The sequence below is a fragment of the Arctopsyche grandis genome, chromosome 4 (genome assembly GCF_051622035.1).
Source record: "Arctopsyche grandis isolate Sample6627 chromosome 4, ASM5162203v2, whole genome shotgun sequence".
Taxonomy (NCBI): Eukaryota; Metazoa; Arthropoda; class Insecta; order Trichoptera; family Hydropsychidae; genus Arctopsyche; species Arctopsyche grandis.
In genome coordinates this window covers 23375626-23398853 of record NC_135358.1, presented here as the reverse complement: position 1 = coordinate 23398853, position 23228 = coordinate 23375626, and the positions used below count along the sequence as shown (strand labels likewise).

Genomic DNA, 23228 nt, shown 5'->3' with positions numbered 1-23228 from the left:
TGGAGTCACAAAACCTCAAATCTAACCAGCGGTTTGACGAGGACTCGAACCTTCGACCTCAGTGGTGCTAAATATATACGCTACCATTAAGCCAAATTGCTGGTTTAATGGTAGCGTATTACCGAACCGTGCGAGATGGCTATTATTAACTCTGATAAAGTTATTTAGTTTTTCAGACACATAAAAAGAAGAAAATAAAAATGTCTGGAAAGACTTTGTCAAGAATAAAAATGTTTGGAAAGACTTTGACAAGAAAAAATAAATAGATAGATACAAATCCCACGTCGGAATAATAAAGTTACGATGGCCACAGGAAGTTTTCTAATAGCTCCTAATACAGCCAAATTCCAAGAATGCTGGTGATCGGAACAGCACCTACATTATGGTTCAAATGATGTGACACGTAAATGAAAAGAAATGAAGACGGATGTAATAATTATTTCGGACATGGTCGTATGTGAGTGTAGTGTATGTAAGTATGCTAGTGTAAGTAGTGTCAGACGGCTGTCAGTGAGATCAGTGAGTGTCGATCGTCGGAGTGGTCTGGTCGCGTCGGTCGAAGTCGTAGTTCGCGATGGAGGAAGAGCGGTTGGTGGGGGGAGGCGCGCGGCATTACGGCGCCTGCCTGGCCGGGGGGCGACGAGGCTGCCTGGAGGCGAGGAGCCGCGAGGCGCCCTCTCGCCTCGTTCGGCATCGCGTTCAGCCCGACGACACGCTGCAGGGTCTCGCGCTCAAGTACTCCACCACGGTTAGTACGACTCTTCACCACACTTACACTCGAGCCGATGTCGTCACACGTCACACCGATTTATTACATTTACACAATGCACATTGTTCCGTCAACGGTCTTTTCAACCCAAACTCATTACTCATCACACTCTTCGCTAATTCTTTGTGTTCGATTATTGTGCTAAAAATATATCTCACATAAGATCACAATACTTAGCCATGTATATTGTACGTGTAAACTTGTTGCATTATTAGTGTTTGTTTAGCGCTATTGAAAAATATTGCAATACGCATTGACTGTTTACATTATAAATGACGAGATATATTTTATGAATATATTACTCTTTAAGGTGATTAGTGGATTGTTCTATAATTGGTTACAATTTTTAAAACATATACTTCAACTCACTGCGAATTTTAGTGTGTATAATAATTAGCAGACTGCTTAGTTTTGTTTACCCTGCTCCAATTGATAGTAATAATCATTTTATGTAGTGCGCCATTTAAATATTACATTATATAAGAGGGTATACTGATTAAATTTTCATGCGCTTCAACATTTCGTGAAGCTTTCCAACTCACTTACGAAATAATTGGAATCGATAAAATCAGTTCATTGTATGAATGCCGTCTTAAATTAGTCCCATTTGTTGTTGGCAATCTTAATCCAGGAGATTTATGTAGATAAATATGAACGATTACGAAAATCCACGGTAGTTGTTAATTATGCTATATTTTGTACAATTATTTATACATTTTTTCCTTATGTGTGGGAAAAATATACGCATTTCGACGAGAGGGATAAATTTTATCTTCTCGGGTCATAAATTAGGCGATATCCGCGTTTGTTTGATATTATATTTATATATGTAGTCAAATGTTGTGTTGACTTTGACCCAATTTAAATCGCCCATATTGTCATTGAATATATTAATAATAGATTTATTATGCCTGAGATGTGCTTTGAGTGTGATGTCCGTCGGTGGGCGTTCACGATATTTATACAGCGTGACGAGACATTTTTTAATAACATGCAAATTTGAGATATGATTTTGGAATGCTTACACTGCGGACTGTTATGTATACAGTTCGTATGTGTTATTATTTTTTTTTACTTGTAATAACAACATACAGTGTACACTCGGTTGGTTTGTATCCGTTGATGTGTTAACGAGAGTTGGCAATTGCGCTGATGAAAAAATAGCACTTAACGCTTCTTTGAATACATATTTTGAATGTATGCCTCTCTGTGTACATGTATATCATAATAAAAAGCAAGATCTTATCAAAAGTGAATGATTCGCGGAGAATTCAAATCATATTAGTTTTTATTTCTTGTCAATAACTTTGAATGATTCATATCCGTCTTTATCATTTAGTTCCTGTAATCCATGAAAGTTCGTGTACCTATGCTGCATTTCATTTTATTGATACAACTTACACATAACTCGACTATTGTTTTGATAATGTAACAATGATTTTAAACAGCGTTTTTATGTAAAAAACATATCAACAGTATTTTTTATGCAAAATATGCTTTAAATATTTTTATGTCTATTTTATATCTATATGTATATGTAGGTTCAGGGCTTGAAATGGAACTTTTCACGAATGGGAGCCCTCGATAATTTTCAAAACATCCTTTTGATTTTTATTATTGTATTATAATACATAGTATGCACATATTAGAGCTGTTACTAGACATATTTTTTTAACCTGAGGCAAAAGGAAAAATTTGAGCCCCTATGTAATTTATTTTCAATAAGTATATCTTAAGCAAAAATAAGATATTACACATAATACTTAGGGGAGGGCTTAATCTTAATTTAATGGGAGGGTGGTGGATGACATGTATGTATGTATTTTAAATACATCTTACAAAAATATTTACAAACAAATAAAATAATTTCTATAGTAATTTAAAGTTTTTAAGATTAGAATACCAGAAATAAAATATTATCCTTATTCGATTTAAAATTTTAAAATTAAAATTTTTTCGAATGTTTGAGAATGCCTGGTGTAGAATATGAGCTCAATGGGCCACTGTTCGAAGAAGAGTATCTCCAAAAGTCTTCATATGTACATATATATTTTATCGGTCTCCGTGACGAGACAGAATGTTAAATTACAGAAAACGCAAATATCGGAAGGCAAATATCGAAAATCGAAAGATCTTAAGTCGAAAGATAAAAAAAAAATGGTGCATGGTAAACGGTACATACTCACGTACATTCTCACTTAATTTGCGCGAGCAGGATACAACAGGAGCAAGAGGAACAGGCTTTTCCTCCCGTATTAATGTGCGCGCGCAGAATACGGGAGGAAAAGCATGTTCCTCTTTTTCCTGTTGTATCCTGCTCGCGCAAATTAAGTGAGTATGTACCGTTTACCATGCACCATATTTTTTTGATCTTTCGACTTAAGATCTTTCGATTTTCGATATTTGCCTTCCGATATTTGTGTTTTCTGTAATTTAACATTCTGTCTCGTCACGTAGACCCATATTTTATATGTATTCATAATAGATTGACATCTTTGTCTGTGATGAGTCAAGGTTTCTCAAATTAATTGTTACTGATTTATTTGATACGTTTGCTAAATTCAAGTTTTCTTATCAGAGGGACATGCAAGACTGACTGTAATTTATTTCAAATAAGAAAGCCGACAATTTAAAAGAAAGTAAACTAATTCGGTGACAGGCTTTTTGCAAGTTCATAGAATGCCGATTTTCGGTCTCATAATTGAAAAATTTTGCTCAAAGCCAACATAAATATAAATGAATCGAATTTAATAGAATTTGGAGTCCATTATTTCAAGTAAAATTAATGCACCCATCTTGTTAAAAACACAATAATTGTTTAAATGGTTTTCGACTACAGATACATGCCTTTGCCGGAATTGAAATGTAAAGTGATTCACAAACAATTGTGATTCACGAGTCATAATTTAAAAAATAAATAAACTAGCCTTCCAAACATAGTCAATCAATATTGAGAAATCAATCAATAATGAGAACATTTTTTTAGATGTTTTTATCGTTATATTTGAAATTATTCAATGACAATTTTGCTAGCAAAAAAATGCATAATTTTATTTGCTCAATTTCAGATGGAGAAAATACGGCGAGCGAATAGGCTCTTCGCATCTGACAGCCTCTTCTTGCGCGAATATCTCATGATACCAGTGTCGAAGGACTCGTCAGTTTCGCCTAGTGAGGAAATTCCACAACCGAGATCTGAAGCCTTGAAACATCGAGCGTCTGTGGCCGGAGTGCCAAGCGCGACGAACGAATTCCTATGCGGTAGTCCCGACGAGAAGAAAACTTTCGACGAATTCCTCGACAGAGTCGACTCATCACTGGCGAGCATCAAAAAGGATGTCGAGAAAACTAGCGAAAAAAGCGAGTGAGTTGTCAAAGTTCACACCGTATATGATATCATCAATTAGCACATCGCGATTGAATACGTATAAAACATATATCTATTAGTTTATAATAGACGTGCTTGCCCAAAATCATAGTGTACTTTTGTTATCTCTGCTGTTACGACGATACACGAGTAAATAATGCGGTAGCTGATTTATGTGTCTCATGTTGTTAAGAGGTCGTTCAATGTTATTCAGTGTTCAAAAAACCTATGTTGTCCATGTGAGAGCTAATTAGATTTGGCTTGGTTCAATCGGTTTTTAATCCACGATTCAATGATAGTCATTATAGTGCGTAGTAGCAATGCAATAGTAGGAGCATTACTCAAACATTTCGGTAATCCACTTCGAGATAAGTGAGTCAATATTGTGTTTGGTTTAAAAAAAACCAATGTCAAACCATTTTTGCTTCTTTCTATAGAGGTATTTTGAAATGTACATATGTATTTATGGTTATAATGATAATGGGTAGATTATGTTATGCATATTTAAATATATTCTATAATTCATAATTTAATTCTGATCCTTTACGTATTGTAAATATTATTTTATTTTATCTTTTTAATTTATACCAGGAAGGCCTAACACGTAACCCTAATGCGCCTTCCTGGCTAGAAACATTGTACATTTGCTACAAATATTATTAGTATTATAAAAAGTACATAAATACATATCAATTAATATCCACAGAGACATCTATGGTCAAATTTGTAAATTTGCAGCATTTTATACAATTCAGCGAAATTCGAGATTATGCTAGAAAATGAGTAAGATTGCCAATTTGTTGGAAACGCTTAAATGAAAATCAAACAAATTTGCAAACTCTGATAGGAAACGATCGATCTGGAGTCACAAATCCAAGGTTTGGCCAGCAGAAACCAGTGAGATTTGAACCCGTGGCCACTCTGTTCAAAGCATTATATGGTGGTTAATCTTTGTTAATAAAGGTTTAGGATTAGGATTGAATAGAGTCTAAAATTATGTAAGTTATTGTAATTGAGTTAACTTATCATACTTGATGATGATAACTGAACGTTGATTTAATTGTGTTTCACTTTAAGTTGTTGTTAGATTTGTATATCTGGCTAGAATCCTCAATTAACTGACATGTGAAATGTTTCAGGTTCGGTCGGTACTCTGCCGATTTATATAATACTCGGAGAAGGCCAACGTCGCGTCTACGACCGTCGGCTTCCGTAGGCGGTGTCGGAACTAGCAGGAGTAGTGCAGATGGCGAAAGCAGCTATCACGGCACCATGGGAGAGACTGTGGTCATGGCGCAAGGCAGACACGTGAGGTCCTCACTGCAGCGGTTGCAGCGTGCTCAAGACGATTGGTTCCAGTTGTAGCACACGGAGCGAAAGGCGTATACTCGCCTTCCTTAGCACACCTTCTATGCCTATCGTTTATCTTATACTGTTTTGACGCAGTACAAATCACAATGGATCGATCAAAAATATATCCTAAAATAAATATGTAGAAGCATAACATCATTTGAGCTCGCGAGTCACCCGTTCGTACCTCGATCGTGACGTGCATAGGAAGTTAAGTCGGACGAGACTTTTTGCAAATTTGACTTATAATGAAAATTTTATCACATTGAAAGTTGCCGACCGCGCTATTTACTTAGATTTTATCGCTTGTTTGATCTGATGTGTATATTTGATATGAACGTGATGTATCGCATGTTTAACAATGCACTAATTTTGTACAATGTGATTTTATTTTCAGTCATAATTCAAATTTCGCCTATTGTAATCTATTTATAGGTTATGTTGAACAAATGAACATGTTGAATTGTATTGAAATGATGAAATTTCGCTATTGAATAATTGAAAAAGACTTTATATAAGAAATATATTAATTCACCTTCTACGAAGGTGTGTATCGTATACTTAGTAATAATAATTTGTCACAAAATACATACATTTCATATTGTTTGTAAATATCTATTTACTATTTTCTTTCTCATCGATATACTGTACGCATTGCAGGCATATTATGAACTTTAAACAGGGTTGTGGAGTCCGATCTAAATTTACCGACTCCGATTTGGGCTTTGTTTTACGATTCGACTCCGACTCAGACTCCAACTTGAACGAATTTTGTAAGATGGACTTTTTTTGCCAACATATAAAATTAATAGTATTAAAAATAATAGCGATTTTCAAAATATAAAAAATTAAAGCAATTAAAAATATTGAAATTTATTGAATTATTGATATAAATAAAAAGTAAGTACATTCATAGTATACATATGTATATGAATTTCATACATAAACAAATCAATTTAATAAAAATAAACTGCCACTTCCGGTTGACGAATGTTTACCAAATTTTATACATAACTTGGTTAATGGTTTGGAAGACAATTTAATTCAAAAACTTAAAAAAAAGAGGATATCGATAAGTGGAGGTACCATTTCCGATCAACTTAAAAATTTGAAAAAAATTGACATCGTATCGATAAGAATTTCTGTAACCGATACTAAGTTTTAGTTTGATAGGACTAACGGTGTTCAAAAAATCCCCAAAATACAGACACACACATTTTTTCTAGATCATGAAAACGTGATCAGTGATCGATTCTGAGTTCGAATCAGTCAAAATCTTGAGCTCGAATTTTTGCATTATCACAAAACTTCATTTATTGTTACTATGTACATATGTAGATAAACTAATAAAAAAAAGTATGAGACGGAGGAAACATCAGTTTTGGCCAGAACACATAAAAATATGTGCAATTTAACGATTTTATTTACAATGTAATTTAAATTTATGATTTTTATAAAGAAATTATTAAATTTCAATTTATTAGTCGATTTACTTCAATAAAATTATAGACTAGTTGACGCGTAAAGTTATACTTTTAATTAAAAAATAATAATAAAGAAGATCTGGAGTCGGTTGATTTTTTACGACTCCGCTTGAAATGCTCCGACTCTACGACTACAACTCTGGCTCCACAGCCCTGGTTTTTTGTGACATGTTCTTTTTTTGTGTTCACAATGTGTTTTCAGCTTTGACGCTGCCATAAATCGCTACTAATGCATATTACATACATATCAGTGGCGTGCGGTGAAAATTTATTTGTTTCTATCGCACAGCTGTACTTAGATTAGTGCGAGTTGGATACAAGAGCATGCTGTGACACGTCACAGTATCCTGTGTATCCTACTTGCTGTATCACTTATATCCTACTCGCGCACACCTACATAAGTAAAGTCGTGCGATAAAAGGCACGCCACTGATACATATATTATTTCTCAGTTCGAAATTAATAAATATATACAATATAGTAAGTTGTAAATCCCAGACATTAATTATTTAATATATAAAAATGGTTTTCGCCATTATGGGGGCGAAAAGAATGAAATGACGGTGTGATTTAGTACACGGCTATTTAATATGATGGCAGGGAAAGAAGTAAAGCAGTAGCCACCAACATCATCGAATCGTTCTTAACTTGCAAGGTGGCGACCCAAACTCGACCATGTTGTAGAGTTCCTACCCCGTGTTTGCTAATGAATACAAATATTATATTGATGTTAAATGTTTATCACCAATTAATAGTTTTTTTTTAATATAATGATAATATCTTAAATAAAGAGATAAATATCATGGATGTGTGGAAGAAAAATTAATGTATGTATATTTACATTTATTTTAATAGTAGTAATAGTGCAGCTGTAAAATTAAGAACGCTCACAAAGATAATGTGGAAGAGTGTTATAACGGTGATAATAGTATAATAAAAACTTGTTTTTTCGTAGATAAGGAAATGTATTAAGTTGGATTATCCATCTATGGCTTTTTGTTAGAACAAGGGTATAGTCGTGTTTAATGAATATTTCTTTTTTATCAATACCAATATCAATGTATGTATGTATGTGTGTACAGATTGTGTATTGATAATGGAAAATTAATGTTTGATACGTCATTTTGTATCTGGAAATATAATTTATAATGAACTGTACAACAATAATTTATATTTTTACTTTTGTATGTCCATATTTTTATATTAGAAAATAAATTTGGGTTTTATATTACTCATTTGATGTCATATTTATTGAATATCAACAAAGAAATTTAAATAAAAGGAAAATATGATGTAAATAAGTCAAATATGTATTTATTTATGTGAAATAAAGTTTCAAATGCATAACCAGAGATGAATTCAAAATTTTATCATTAGCGTATGTATATGTATTAAAAGCCAGTGTGTGTATACATATGTATGTAAAGTCATATACATACATACAATATGCATATTAGATATAGAAATGAAATTGTTTAAATATCACATTTATGTACCTACATATATATATTGTATAGTTTAAGTTTTACTTTTACTATTTTGCTGTTTGTTCTGTAATGCTCGTCAAATAATACTTCATTATTTTTATTTACATTGTATGTTTTGTTATTAAAATTGCAATACATTATTGTTTGAGTTTTCTTTTTTTTATTATTAATTTTTCGTTAAGCTTATTCACCTTATATGTGATTCTGTAGCATCTTGCAAGAATATCACCCAGCTTATTATTACTAATTTTAATTCCCCGATTGTAAAAAATAAGCCATTAAATCTAGAATAAAGTTTTGTGTATGTAATATGCAAACCGAACTTAGGTAAATATTTAGTATGTAATATATATGTATATAATATCAAAATATATTTTCATTTAAAAGTATCATTTGAAACATATGTATGTGTATGTAAGTACATCTCGAATATCTAGTGGGGTGCTTTTCAAGTATTTTTCAAACGAATGTTTCTATGATGACCCGATCGTCCAGTGGGTAAGTCCTAACTAGTAGTATAAATTATATGTAATCGATAAAAAAATTATACCTATAATATTGCTTTCAAATGTCATTTCATATAAATTTTCCATTTAATTTCTTTGTATGTATGAATTTGTATATAATGTACAATACATATGTATGTAAAAATTTGTACTGTGACTGTATTATTTGGCCTTTGTAATTAAATTATTCTTAATCATACGTATTACGCTCTTGTTACTGTCGCCTTATATCATTGTAAATATATAATAGGTATATAGAATAAATATAGAAAAAGCTAAAAATATGAAAAACGATATCTAATTCTAGTAAACATTCTTATACGTCAGTTGTTGATCAACTTTTAACCGCTGTGTTATTTATATTACAATTCTTATTTTTATAAGCATGTTATGTTGTTGGTTTTATATTTATTTTAAAACTCGTAGTAAAGGTAGAGTAAGTTTTAATAAATTGAAATTTATTTTTAATGCAATCAATTAATTTTAATTCTTCCAATGCAAATTTTTATATAACTGTTGATGTACATAAAAAATTAAAAATTATTTAGAAAAAAAAGACTATTTTTTTAGTCATTATATGTACATGCATGCATTTGTATCATTTTAATAATGTATGTATGTATGTATTTTAAAAATATATTTTCTGTTTTGTAATAATATTTATTGTGAAAACTTTCATAATACACAATTCAATACAACAAAATCGATCTAATTATAAATACCCTTTGAACATGATTTCATATAAAATATTTTTTTTAGTATCACAGATAACATTTAATGTAAATGAAACTAAATGACATGAATGACCCGACGGCTTACTTACTATTCTTTGAATATATAGTAGAACCGGGCTACCTCGGCAGGTAATAGGTGTTCCCTCTGAGTGCCGAGTTAAACCGGCATACATATAATTATCGACTAGACATACGAAAACAAACACAAATCAATATTTTCAATAATTTTTCTGTCGACCTAAATTTATAAATGTACAATTGCATATTTATAATTGTGCATAATTTAGTACACATTAAAACGTATAGTTTGAATATTTATTGTTTTTTGTGAGTATATTTACAATTTAAATATCAATGAAGTGAATAACAAAAATTTGGTTTTAGTTTGTTCAGAAATTAAATTATTATGTGAGATTAATTCAATTTGTGTTGATATTAATTTTATAACGATATTTTTCAGTCGATCAATCATCTGCACCAAATACAAATCGGCACAATTAATTTTCATGTTATATTGCCATATTTTTTTCACGCACCATTTTTATTTATTTATTTATAAAAAAAATATCTTAGTACACATCTTCAACACGAATAATCACATTGTTTAATAAATATAATAATTCAATCGTTTTCTTTTGATAATAAGGAAGGATTGAAAACATTGAGAGATAAAGAGATAGGTACATATAATAATATAAAAGTTTGAAATTTTCATGGACATACAAGAAAGGATAGTTTTATTTTTTTAATATTTCGATTTGTGAGTGAAGTTAACTAATTAGTATATACATACATATGTACAAATTATATACAAGAAGATTTCTTAACGACTAAATTTCAAACTCTGAGCTACTGTGTCATTTATGGAGCATTTACATACATACATTGTCAAACATAAAATCTTATTTTTTAATATTGTTTAGTGTTTAGATTAAACGTTGAATCTTTTTTAATAGAAATTAATTGTAACAGTAGAATTTTTTTCACGCAAAATTGATGTTATTTCCCAGTTTTTTTTGGACTGTACATACACGAAATGTATTAAATTTTTCAAGTTTATTTTAATAAGAATATAGTTCTGAACCATCATAATTAAATTCAAAATTTACAAAAAATTTATTTATGAGGCTTAGTTCTAAAATACATTTATGTTCAAATTAAATTTATTGCAGATATGGAACAAATTAAATGGTACTTTTTTACATATGCTAGTAATAAGTTCATAAATATTTGAAGAAAAAAGATCTCAACGATACATATCATCGTTATTATGGAAAATAATCATGAATGGGGAAAAAATCGTGACTAAATTTAACGCTTATTTGTTGAGATTAAAAATAAAACCGACTTTTGAACTGTTTTTCAAAGTTACTACCTAGCTAAATTGCCGTTCATATATGAACATTTAGTTTATGGAAGGTTTTAAAGACAAACAAATCGTATATTAGAACTAAACCTCATATTTAAAATCCAATCACGCAAACAGGGAAGGATAAAATATATTTCAACTGCATTTAATATATAAATAAATCAAAAATAATATGTAATTCTTCGGTGAAAATTCAATTGACATTGAGATTGAAATCTTTTCATACTCTTTGGTCCGACGTGTGAATATGTGTGAATAATAAATTTTTATAAACTCTCCTCTTGTATTTTGTCCAACACCGTAAACAATTTAGTATCTCCACTTGGTTGTCTCATGTGTTTGACGTTACTCGGTATGGCAGCTGGAGCCGTCGGAGCAGTTCTATTCAGCAGATAATCTAAATCATGCGATATGAGATCTAGCATTCCATCTATATTCGGCTGAGTCCCACCTGAAGCACCGTGCTCCTCGCACAACGTCTTTGAAGAATCACTTTCTGAATTTAAATTACTTTCATCTTCGGACTCAGTTGACGGCGAATCTTTCAATGTAACATCTTTATTATAGATCGGTTGAGTGTCTTTGTTTTTCAGACAACTTTTAATGGGAGCTGGAGATGGTAATTCATCTTGCTTAGATGACTTTCCAATGCATAGTACGCAATTATCAGCTGTATCCATGCTGGATATGTCGTATTTGTGGTCCGAGTATGGTTCAAAGTCGACCGAACATAAAAGTATCGGAGGCTCTGGAGGTCCTGGTGGAGGCTGCGACGATCTGCTCAGTATGCCCAGCTCGACGCATACGCGTGTCACATACTCTTGGGGATGTGGAGTGGGTGAATCGACGGTCGAGGGTATTGAAGATGCACAAGCTGGTACCAAATCACATACGCTCGAGACTGGGCCAACCATCGAGCTCGTGGCTGGTCTGTCAGGACTGTCCATTCTAGATGGTATGTTTTTAAATTCTACACTCTTTACAATGTCGGCTTGTTTGCCAATCGATCTGAAAGATTGGAAATATGTTTTGATGAACTATAATTTATTATGTGAATTTATATATGTATGTATGTAGTACAAATGTAGGTGTGTGTATGTTATATACATACATATGTACATATTATATTATGTATTTTTTTTAGATAAATTGCATAAATTACACCATTAGTACATGTAAACAAATTTTAGTAAACAAAACAGTTAAAATTGATCAAAATTCATATTTCATTTCATAGCTATTGGAAAATAATCTGTTAGTATCATTATTGTCTTAAAAAAAATCAGTGATGTATACATATTTAATAAATAAATATAATTTTACAAATGATGATTTTCAATCAAATATTGATCAAAAAAATAAGTAAATGGGAATTTGATCAGTTGTTGTCAATGGGATGAAAATACAAAATTTTGTTAGCTATGTATAAAAGGATAATGTTAAATTTTTAATTAATGTTATTTATATAAATGTTAAAAAAAAATGTGGATTTTAGGAAGCATAGAAAATGTTTTGTACATCCTTTCTTATAAATATATTTACCTCTGGATAATTTATGCAAAATGATTTTTTTAAGTATAACCACTTTACAATCTACTGCTCATGCATTTAAAACTATGATATCGCTTCGCATGCGGTCCCAATTCTTGATCTTCTACCATAAGGATAGAGTTTTCTAGACGATTGTGATTTATACCGACCCTGAGAAATTGGACGGTGTCTGAGATACAGATAAATTATATAAAGAAATTCATAGTATGATATTTTCGTATCCCCATTAATGAGAACATCAATTATAAAAATATCAATACCTATCCCGATGGTCTGTTGAATGATGTCCGTGCGATGGTGGAGTTCTCCAATGGGTCGGAGGCTGTGCCAGTGCCATCGAACTCTCTCCTGTAGGAGCACTGCGAGATTCTGCTTCGCAGCCTTGCTTTATGAAGACTTAAAAAAATAAATACTGTAAGTCAAGAGTTTAAAAACATATGTATATCACTAAGGTTTAGACCAATGCTTACAACTTAAAGAAGTGTTGACATAATCCGAGCTACAATCCCAGTCAGCTTCTTTCGGTCTTAAAAGTCTTCTGATTCCACCTGAACTTTCATCTCGCACAATGTAGCAACAAAACACCATAGCTCCCTGTAGTGAAAACATATATATTTGTCTTAGTATATTAAGCACACTCAAATTTGATTTCAAAGTTTATATATTCTGACATTTGTATTGTATATAATTTTTTTTTAGTACTTATCCATTGGTGTTCAAAGCAAGACTTTATATACAAAGACAACTTAAAAATGAATCCACTTACTAAGAGCATAGTTGTTGCTGCTAGTGTATTACTCGTCACCGAACTCGGCATGTTGTAATGAATTACAATCGACACTTCCATAGCTATGCTACATAAGAAAATAGCAGCACTTCGCCTCATCAATCCCATCCTGAAATACAATATAAAAAAACAACTATCAAACACACTCTAAAGACTAAAAATACTTTTCTAAAAATAAAATTACCTTTTCTGGATATAATTATGTCGATCGGGCAACTTTGTAGCGAGTAAGCGTAGACGTGCAGCCACGCATATGCACAATAAGAAATGTAGGGCGATTAACAACGAGGAAGCAGCTGCAAATATAATCAATGAAGTGGAGTGGAATTTGAGTCCCCAATCGTCCCCGCCAGCCGCTCTTGAGCATAAAGCAGCCAAAACACATACACCTAAACAACAATTAAACAAAAAAATATACAAACATAAATTCGTATAAGGTACTAATTAAGTATTAGTATCAGATAACACACCCGTCATCAGCATGAGTATGGTTCTCGGTAGGTGAGGTGGTGGCGGGGCCGGCCAAGCCAACTCGGCATGCAGTAATAACAGTTGAGCTACTAAAGCTGCTCCTCCTCCCAGCAACAAAAGCTCTAGCCACCCTCCAGCCATATTTCCGCACATCTGGAATTTTTGTCATTGTATTTGGAACGATTCTTCGTATTTTAGTTTTATGAAATGAATATTGCAGCTTACGTTTGTAGTGAGACAGTACAACATCAGACTTAGCGCCAATGTTGTTACACAGCAATAATGTAATTTTAAGTACATCAAGCAGCAACGCCTTCGTAGCCATGATGGAAGTAAAAGAAGTCCTGATAAGAGTACTCCTAAAGCACTTCCACCAAAAGCACCAGCAATCAGTTCTATATTTTGTCCCATTTCACTTCTACTTCCCTGAAAATATATTATATTAAATATTAGGACTATTCTGCATATTTTTAAATTAACTTTCTACATATTATATACCTGAATAGTGATATTAAAATATTCATATGTAGACATATGTATGTAGTTTTGCTCAAAGCACAAAATTTTGCATATAATAAATATGTAAAAAAAACTATTCTATTATTTTTATTATATTTCTAAAATTAGCTATGTTTAAGCGGTTTATATTACAAATACCGAACGAAGCCGGATAGAACCACTAGTATTACATAAATGACATTAATAAAACGATATATACAAAAAAAATACTCAATTGATTTGGGTCCATAAGACAGAATTTCGTCCGTATATATCTAAGCTAATTATTCTAAGAAAAATGGCACCTTAGAAAATTATCATTTAATATAGTGATTTATTTACGTATATGTACATACATAATTATAATATGTACTGAATTAATATTTATCTGTCTAATTTGAATAGTCAATACCTGGGCAGTTTTCCTCGACAGTAAAAGTGCATACATTCCTTGTTCGTCGCAGGAGCATTGAGTGAGATCACCAGTTAGACGATGTATCTCACATGAAGCCTGTGACCATATTCCGTTATCGTATTTTCCGCACACTATAGTGCCTTCAGCTGAAAATAAACAGTACATATTAATTACTAACCATTAAAAGAATGCTATATATTATATAATTAATAATATACTAACTATTGGGTCTCGGAATTGGTGCCGAGTGATAAAATAAAAGGTTAAAAGACAATTTATCAACAGGAATGGAAATTGTACTTCCTTCGACGGATACTATTCTCATTGTAACGATTCGTGATGCAACCCAAAATTCAACACCACTATTTTCTCTGCTGAAAATTGATTATACAATTAATATACATATTTCACCAAAATATTCATAAGTCAACATATAGAATTTGACTCACTTCACTTCGGTGGAATAGTAAAGGGAAGTGTAATATTTTGTGAGATTTTTATAATCGACGAAAATTACTATTAGCTTTTCAGGTATGTTTTTATTTTCCATGGGTGATAAGTAGAATTCTATGCTTTCTTTATCCCAACGTTCGTGGCTACAAAAATAAAAACATTGTATATAATTATCAGACTTACATAATTTAATTTTTTTTTAAACAAAACAATGCACCTATTATTCTTAAATGGGAATTCCACTCTGGAGATCGATGTACCTCTATGTATAACATCACAATAAACAGAAATTTCACTTAAATGAAAAGAAGTACTCCCAACCAAAGCAGCACTGATGGCAATAGCTTGTTGTAATTCTTGAACACCCTAAAACCACGAATCAAATTAAGTCATACAAACAATGCAACAATCAAATAGTAAAATATAAGCACCAACCTGTTGATCTAAAACACCATACTCCGATTTTAATAATTGATTGACAATTTTTATGAATGGCTCGACAGAGGCGTCGTTTTCGGCTTGGGAGTTGAAGAAGCGGGCGTAATCCAGAGCTTCTTTAATCATGCGCAAAACTCGACCACCTTCTCCAGGATATAACCACGTCCTCTTCAGAATCCAAGCGAAGTATTTTCGTAAGGTCTCTAGGGCCGTACCATTACCGTAGCCGTAAGTCAAACGCTCAAACTATACACAATATGCACATATTATACAATATTAAAATTGATTATTAATGTTATAAATTAAAGGTAATTTTGTGCATACTTCATTATAGATGTCTGCTAAACCATCGGATATACAATCTCTGAAGTCAGGAATATTCCATTCGGATTCGAATGGTGCATTTCTCATTTCACATATCCTGAAAATTGGTAAAGGAAAAATTTATTGAAATATATAATAATAATTTTTTCACGTCTTTCGGAAGGGAAACAAAAAAAAATAATAGGAAGACTTTGTATATATTAAAAATATATAATTGGTTTAACCATAATAAATTAAAAAATGTGTGAATGAAAAATATTGAAAAGTTTAGATGCTATGTTTATATTAACACATTCAGCCCGGCGCATGATTTCATACATTTGCCCATGTGAATTTCATACATTTGCACTGTCACGCGTATCGGCACCCAATTACGCGTGACGGCATTAAATCACTTTATATAATGAGTTGTCCCTAAATCTTTAGAATTTTATAGGAATTTTAGTGTTGGGGTGCTCAATGAAGTGGAACCGTAAAATTATAGTCTGCTATAGCACTATCCACGTGGCCACCGGTGGTACACGCCGGGTTGAAAGTGTTAAGCTAAGGATACAATGAATAAGAGTGTAGAATACAGTGAATGAGAGTTGCACAAAGTTTTCTTCAAATAAATAGCTTGAGATTAACTTGTGATGAAACCATAATAATTTTAAATGAGTTTAAATCACCTAGTAACGTGACCCGAAAAACCAGGTGGACATTCTAACAAATGATCAGCAGGAGCAGCAGCTGGCCATTTAACTCCCCAAGCTAATCCAGAAGGGCAAAGTCCGCCATTTCCATTAGTTCTAGCTGCAACTGCTCTTACATATACAGAGCGAACTCGAGCCGACACTGAACTGCTCACATGACAGCTATATTCACCAGATTTCTAAAATTTTAAATTAATTTTTAACAAAAGAGTAGAAATTGAAACAATTTAATGTTTAGAATTTCAATTACATACCTGGATATTATATAAGTGCAATATACTTCCAGCCGGTGCTAAATCTTCCCAAACTTCGGATCCTGGCGTTAAGGGAAAAAGAGCCTTATTTCTAGTCCAGCTGTAGCCTAGTTTTCCGTGAAGCCCTCCACTGTTTGCCGACAGACAAGTCAACGAAACGTTATCCCCCTGAAGAACAAATAAGAAATTCGCATTAGTAGTATGGTGCCAAGGGTGTATTTGATGTCTGAGAGCGAATCTATATTTATTAAAGTCTGCAACTCCACAGAGCAGATGTTACATTTGTAAGAAAGTACATTAATATAAATGTCTACATTAGGTGTGTCGAAAGATGAAGTCTTAAAACAGTCATCGTCTGAATTATAAAATGAAGGTAGACATACATACATATATGTATATGAGTTATGACACGAGGTAACGTGAGAAATGAAAATCATATTACATAGAACGACAATTGTTTCATCTACATACTTTGCGTGGATTGCATATTATGATTTGGATTATTACAATTTCGAATTGATTACAGATAGAATTTATGTATCGAATTTACCAAATATAGAAGAATATTTCGAATTGTATTTTTTTAAATTCTACTATTAGGACTTCATAATAGTAATAAATATTTATAATATTTTATTTTATTTGTTTTCTTATGTAGGCCACTGTGGTGCATTAGGTTCTTCCTGTAATGCCACAGTGGTTCAAAAACTATAAATAAATAATATATGAATATAGCCTAACGCAGGCGTCGTCAACCTTATTTGGCTGCGACTCAAAATCAACCAAAACGTGACTATTAAATTTTATTAAGAGACAAAAGCTGTTTCATTCACCGTACATTTTCAAAATTTGTAGTTATTTCCTTAGACGTTCATTGAAATCATCATATGTATGTACTAAATAGTTCATTGTCTGTTACGAACACAATGCTTAAAAACCATCGTTTATCATTGAGTTCGAGATCATTTTTATCAATTTCGTTAAGAAATATTTGTATGTCATCAAAGCATTCTACAAATCTATTGTATTAAGAACTTTGCTTCATATTTCATATTTCAGCATGTAACAGTAAATCTTCATATTCAGATTCAATTTCTTCCAAAAAAGCTTTGAAGTACCAGTGTGTTGATGCCGATCGTGCTACTACATATTTTGTTTACGATATTAATAACCTTTTCCATTACATCCTCAATTTGTTGCGTAGATGCTCAATTTGTTGCGTAGATTCAATTTGTAGCAAGACTGAACGGAACTCAATTAAACTTAAACATGCCTTTGTAAATAAAGTTTCTTTATGCAATGCTAATTACATCACTAGATAACAAATCATTTTTGATCTGACGAATATTCTTTAATAGATTGTTTTAAAAAATATATTTTACGGTATTTATTATACGAAAAAAACTCCAGCCTTAAACGGGCTAACTCAAGTGGGTCACTTGAAATTGTCAAATGAGTCACTTGGTAACCTCATGGGTCATAGGTTGCCAATGCCTGGGCCCTAACGGAATCAACCCAAAAGGGTATTATTTTATCGAGCATAAAGTTTAACATTGCACAAATTAAGTTATAAGAAAATGAATATTAAATTTATATTAGTCGAAACTGACGAAGGTTAACAAACGAATTAAAACCGTACATAAATTTTTGTTTTAGATAGCTGTACATTTAATCATTAGCGCAAACTCTATGAGAACCAATCCCAAACAAATCGATAGCACTAACAATATGTAGAATTAATAATCCGTAGAATTTCGTGATATGTACATACATTGACGGTAACATATTTATTCTGTCGTTAAGTTAATCGACTCCTATAAATTTTTCAATGAAAGCTTGACCCCGCTTTTAGTTTTGGCCTCTAAACTCGACTTTCTAACTTCACACCCTCCTCTCCCAAAGGTGGGAAACCCGAAACGCTTTGAGAATAATATCACGCAATGAAGAAAAGTTTCAAATTTGAACTCAAAGTCCAATTAGAAAGACAGCATTACATATTTAAAATTTGAACCGCGACGGTTCAAGGTCGGCTATTGTTGAGACCAAGTTGACGAGAACCTTTCTTCGCTGCGCGTAGCTCAGTGTAATACACACAAAACAACTTCTAACATACTAGACTCTCTTCGGTTTAGTTTATGAAGTTCCCGAACATTATCTGAAACATATTGTATATTGTTATCGTTGTTGAAAGCCTTGGAGATTCAACAATAGTTATTGTGCGCCTATACAAATAAGAAAATAATGCATTGCATTGTTCCACTGAGAATACTATTGTAATATTCTAGGTTCGTTTTACCTTATGGGCTGTGACACTCATAGGAGCCAAACGGACGTCGGGTGCCAGGACATGAAGGCGAATAGCTCGACACTGTTGACGACCTCCGGACGTGGCTTGGCACCTGAATAGGCCTCCATCTAATTTAGCAGCTCGAGCTACGCTTAGGAGAGCTGACCATTTGGTTCCAGAAGAGCCTTCGAGTCCCACTAGCCTAGTCCAGGTATTTCTAAAGCGAAATTCAATGCAACCAAAATTAAGTCATATGTGTACTTACATAGTTGTAATACTCGTATATTATGCTTCATATATAAATTTGAATATATATATATATATATATATATATATATATATATATATATATATATATATATAATTGAATGAAATTTAATAAATTGAAAAACTCTGATAGGAAAAAATCGACCTGGAATCACATGTATCCAAGGTCTGGCCAGCAACACCGAAACAGGACCCGAGCCCATGACCCCTCAGTTGTTCGCATTATAAGCTAATTACTGAGTTGTGTAACTGGGTATAGTTGTGTGTACATAAATGCATTTCATATACTTTTGTTTAACTCTAATCCATCGTGGATTAACTTGACTATTTTTTGAAACATAAGCTAATATTGTGTATTTTCAATAGAACTAAAATTTTGGTTGGAAAATTTCGTAGAAAGTTTTTGTAAGATGAGCTATTTCAAACAAAGAAATATTGTACATAAGAATTAAAAAAAAAAACGAAAGAAAAAATTCCAATATTTTACTGTATTGCGTAGGAAAATTATAATTTTCCAGAACATTTTTATCAAAAGAAAGGGAAAAAGTATTGACATGTATTTCTTTTTCTTAAAAATATATCTATTTATGTATGTAAAAGTTATTTTGTTTATAATAGATTATCGGGTAATGCTTTCTGACTTTAATATCAGCAATCAAATACACATCTATCATCTTTGGAAGGCAGATAATACATTGCGTATAAGTTTTGTAATGAAATACATATATTCGTAGTTGCCATAATATAATATTATATTGTATAAATCTTTTCGTTTTTCTATAAATAAATTATATTTGAATGTCACCTGGTGGCCTTGGAGACGTTGACCATAACACCGTCCTTGTACCAATTGAACACCATATGCGGAGAACCTTGAGACACGCAGCTCAGAATAAACTCTGCTCCCTCCCACACCACGGTTCGTTGGTTCGTGGCGATTTTCTACGAGGGAAAAGACAGACAAAAACCCAGATAAGTGTATAAATTGGAAATAGAGCAAAACCACTGATCCGTGACATTGCTTCAGCAATTGATACGCAGTGAAACTGATTGACACTTGATTCAGCTTTAGCTTTTTTCCCAGTCGTTTGCTTCCAAGGTCTACCTAATTCGGTCCGGAGCCGAGTGGATTTGTCCTTCCTCCTGAAAAGTTGTTTAAGTTGAGTCGATGAAATTTACCTCTAAAAATAGGGCTGGCTCTTTGTGAAAGCGGAGACTGCCTGGTGATACGCGAAGACCTGCCAGACGAGGTATGACAGACAGGGAGTTTTGAAATGTTGGACCCCACGATTCGAGACCCCATGCTTGGATCGTCACTTCACCGTCAGTACTGTAACAAATGATGTTTCAAATGAAAAACACGTGTTTACGATTTCATCCATTTAACCCATCGATTGTTAGACATGCCAATTAATCAATTCTTTTTTCAAAAATAAATGAAACTCTTCAACATTTTCAAAGTGAACGGTATGGTAATTTAAAAAATAATAAGAAAATAAAAGTCCTCAACAGTGACTATTCTAATACGATTGTTATCATAACGAATTTACACAATTAACGGTTCTGTTGGTTTAGTTTTGAAGACTTCGTTAGTGCGTTAACTGAAACTTGTCTAGTGTTCGTAATGCGAATAAACACCTAAAATACAACATCGCAAACACTAACATAATAGCGAGACACGTTTGAAATTTGTTTCTATGGTGAAAATACAAATATTTACTTACCTAATGTTCGTCAACTCGAGGCTCTTGGATATATTGAGACCTCGAAGAAATATAGCAACCTAAAAATAAAACAAAAAGACACTTTTATATTAAATATTGAAGCGCGCTGGATATTAAATATGGTGTGTGGCATATGGCAAAAAAGTAAATATAATATATTATTAAAATTTGATAAAGGCGCGTATACTCGTAGATATGTGGATGTGGAATGTAAATGAGAAGTGAGTGAATTCATATGGAAATGGATATGGGAGCGATCGAGAGATAATCCTAAGAGAACATGGCAGCAGATTGAGATCTTAATTTGAGATATCAGCGATTTTCTTCAATCCCAAGTGAAAACAGATACATGTGTACATTCACTCAAAATTAAATTAACTTTGACAAATACATTATATGAATTCATAATACGTGCATGTAGAATATTCTATAACCACATAATTTAATAACTCTGTCAACGCCTAGTAAATAAAGTGGAATTTAATTTGATATAAAAATATTTAAACACAAAAAGTCACCGTGCAAGGCCTAGAAAATATAAACAATTTTTTTTTGCAAATTTTCACATACACTTACATATATATGTATAACTAAATTTTAGTAATGCTCATTTTTGTATTACTTAAAAGAAGTTTTATATAGAAAGATTTGGTTCAATTTCTAATGCACCACGATTTTTTGCGAATATTTTATTTTAATATAGGTATAGGGACAGGGCAACAAAAGGGTAGCACAAAAAAAGAAAAATGCGAAAGTTATCTTGTTCAGCCTGAACTTATCAATTACGGTGAGGGAAAAAGCTCGTGGAGATAGTAAAATACGAGAGCAATATGTCAGCGTAATATAATGGCGGGGCTTTGTGTGACATTTCGCCAGGCGACTCCAAAAGTCTTCGTGCCTGTCCATTTCCGCTATCAGATCGTCATTCTTCACTGAGAGAACCACCCTCGTCTTACCCTTATTTTTTCATTTTATTTTATTCCTCCAAGAACGACTCGCCCCTGAATTATTTTAATTTAAGCTTCATCAACATAGATAACATCAGTCTTCTCCACAACAATACAATTAGTAATGTTTACCTGGTGACGTAGCTCGTGGGTAATCTTGGGTCTATCCGTCAGCTTCAGCATGGCTTCGAATCTCATCCGATCTGTGAAAAATAAATAATATATTTAGCTAAATGCGAGGCATAGAGAGTATATATGCGATTTATCTTGTATTGTTCAATAAATAAGTTTCCACGAAATCAGCGTTCGTTCTCATTCAATATATAGGAAGTGCTTTTGTGCTATTTTCCGCCGACGCACAACAATCGATCATTTAAAGGGAAAAAGGTGGTATAAATATTTTTCAAATCGAAGGACGTGTATGAGAGTGTGCGTTATATTATACATACATACATCCATCTGTTTTGGGGATGCTTATTACAAAAACCCAAACAACATTTTTTCATAAATGTTAATCTCATATTTTAATCATAATTTCAAACGTATTCAATTTGATTTATAAAAGAACCAAAATAACATACATACCTCAAATAAATATAAATTTTATTTAATACCAAGTTTCAAATTTTATTTTACTTATTAGTCAGGCATTACAAATGAACTTAATTTACCATTGACATGATAAATGAAATGTCCTAATCGTAATTTACAAAAAAATATCTACCTACAATGTAGGTAGATATTTTTTGTAGGTCCTACATACATGTACATATAATCTGGCCACAGTGTCATATTGGGGTAATCTGTGAAGACACTGAGGCACATGTTTATTAAAATAAAAATAAAATAAATAAATAATAATATTCATAGTATGATCTTCCCTTATTGGGACGAAAGTTTTTCTGCAAAATGATCGTTATTTAGGTATCCGGATTAAAAAGAATCAGTTAAGAATAATTCTGATTTGAAAGTTACATATTTGTATGTATAATTATATATTTAAATAATATAAAAAAATCCGATTTCCACGAATTTTTTTTTCAAAATGTGCTTA

General features: G+C 32.3%; 2 protein-coding genes across 2 annotated transcripts in view; one reads left to right on the top strand and one right to left on the bottom strand.

Annotated features, from left to right (window-relative positions):
• Positions 1–373: 373 nt before the first annotated feature.
• LOC143910899 (lysM and putative peptidoglycan-binding domain-containing protein 1-like) lies at positions 374–8711 on the top strand. Its single transcript, XM_077429525.1, has 3 exons — positions 374–748; positions 3838–4133; positions 5276–8711. Exons 1-3 carry the CDS (start codon positions 575–577, stop codon positions 5499–5501), a joined length of 696 nt encoding a protein of 231 aa, XP_077285651.1. The 5' UTR covers positions 374–574; the 3' UTR covers positions 5502–8711.
• Positions 8712–9613: 902 nt separating this feature from the next.
• The window catches only part of LOC143910803 (uncharacterized), a 51930-nt gene continuing 38315 nt past the window's right edge, over positions 9614–23228 (bottom strand). Inside the window, exons 5-25 of the mRNA XM_077429399.1 lie at positions 22307–22377; positions 21228–21286; positions 20683–20833; positions 20309–20445; positions 19246–19453; positions 16950–17117; positions 16672–16874; positions 16004–16100; positions 15677–15925; positions 15459–15607; positions 15238–15384; positions 15011–15162; positions 14786–14934; positions 14101–14301; positions 13875–14028; positions 13589–13793; positions 13384–13513; positions 13088–13211; positions 12878–13013; positions 12609–12767; positions 9614–12074 (exon numbers count right to left, since the gene is read on the bottom strand). Of these exons, the coding sequence (XP_077285525.1) occupies positions 12653–12767; positions 12878–13013; positions 13088–13211; positions 13384–13513; positions 13589–13793; positions 13875–14028; positions 14101–14301; positions 14786–14934; positions 15011–15162; positions 15238–15384; positions 15459–15607; positions 15677–15925; positions 16004–16100; positions 16672–16874; positions 16950–17117; positions 19246–19453; positions 20309–20445; positions 20683–20833; positions 21228–21286; positions 22307–22377 (3005 nt within the window). The 3' untranslated portion in view covers positions 9614–12074; positions 12609–12652. The remainder of the gene's footprint in view (positions 12075–12608; positions 12768–12877; positions 13014–13087; positions 13212–13383; positions 13514–13588; positions 13794–13874; positions 14029–14100; positions 14302–14785; positions 14935–15010; positions 15163–15237; positions 15385–15458; positions 15608–15676; positions 15926–16003; positions 16101–16671; positions 16875–16949; positions 17118–19245; positions 19454–20308; positions 20446–20682; positions 20834–21227; positions 21287–22306; positions 22378–23228) is intronic.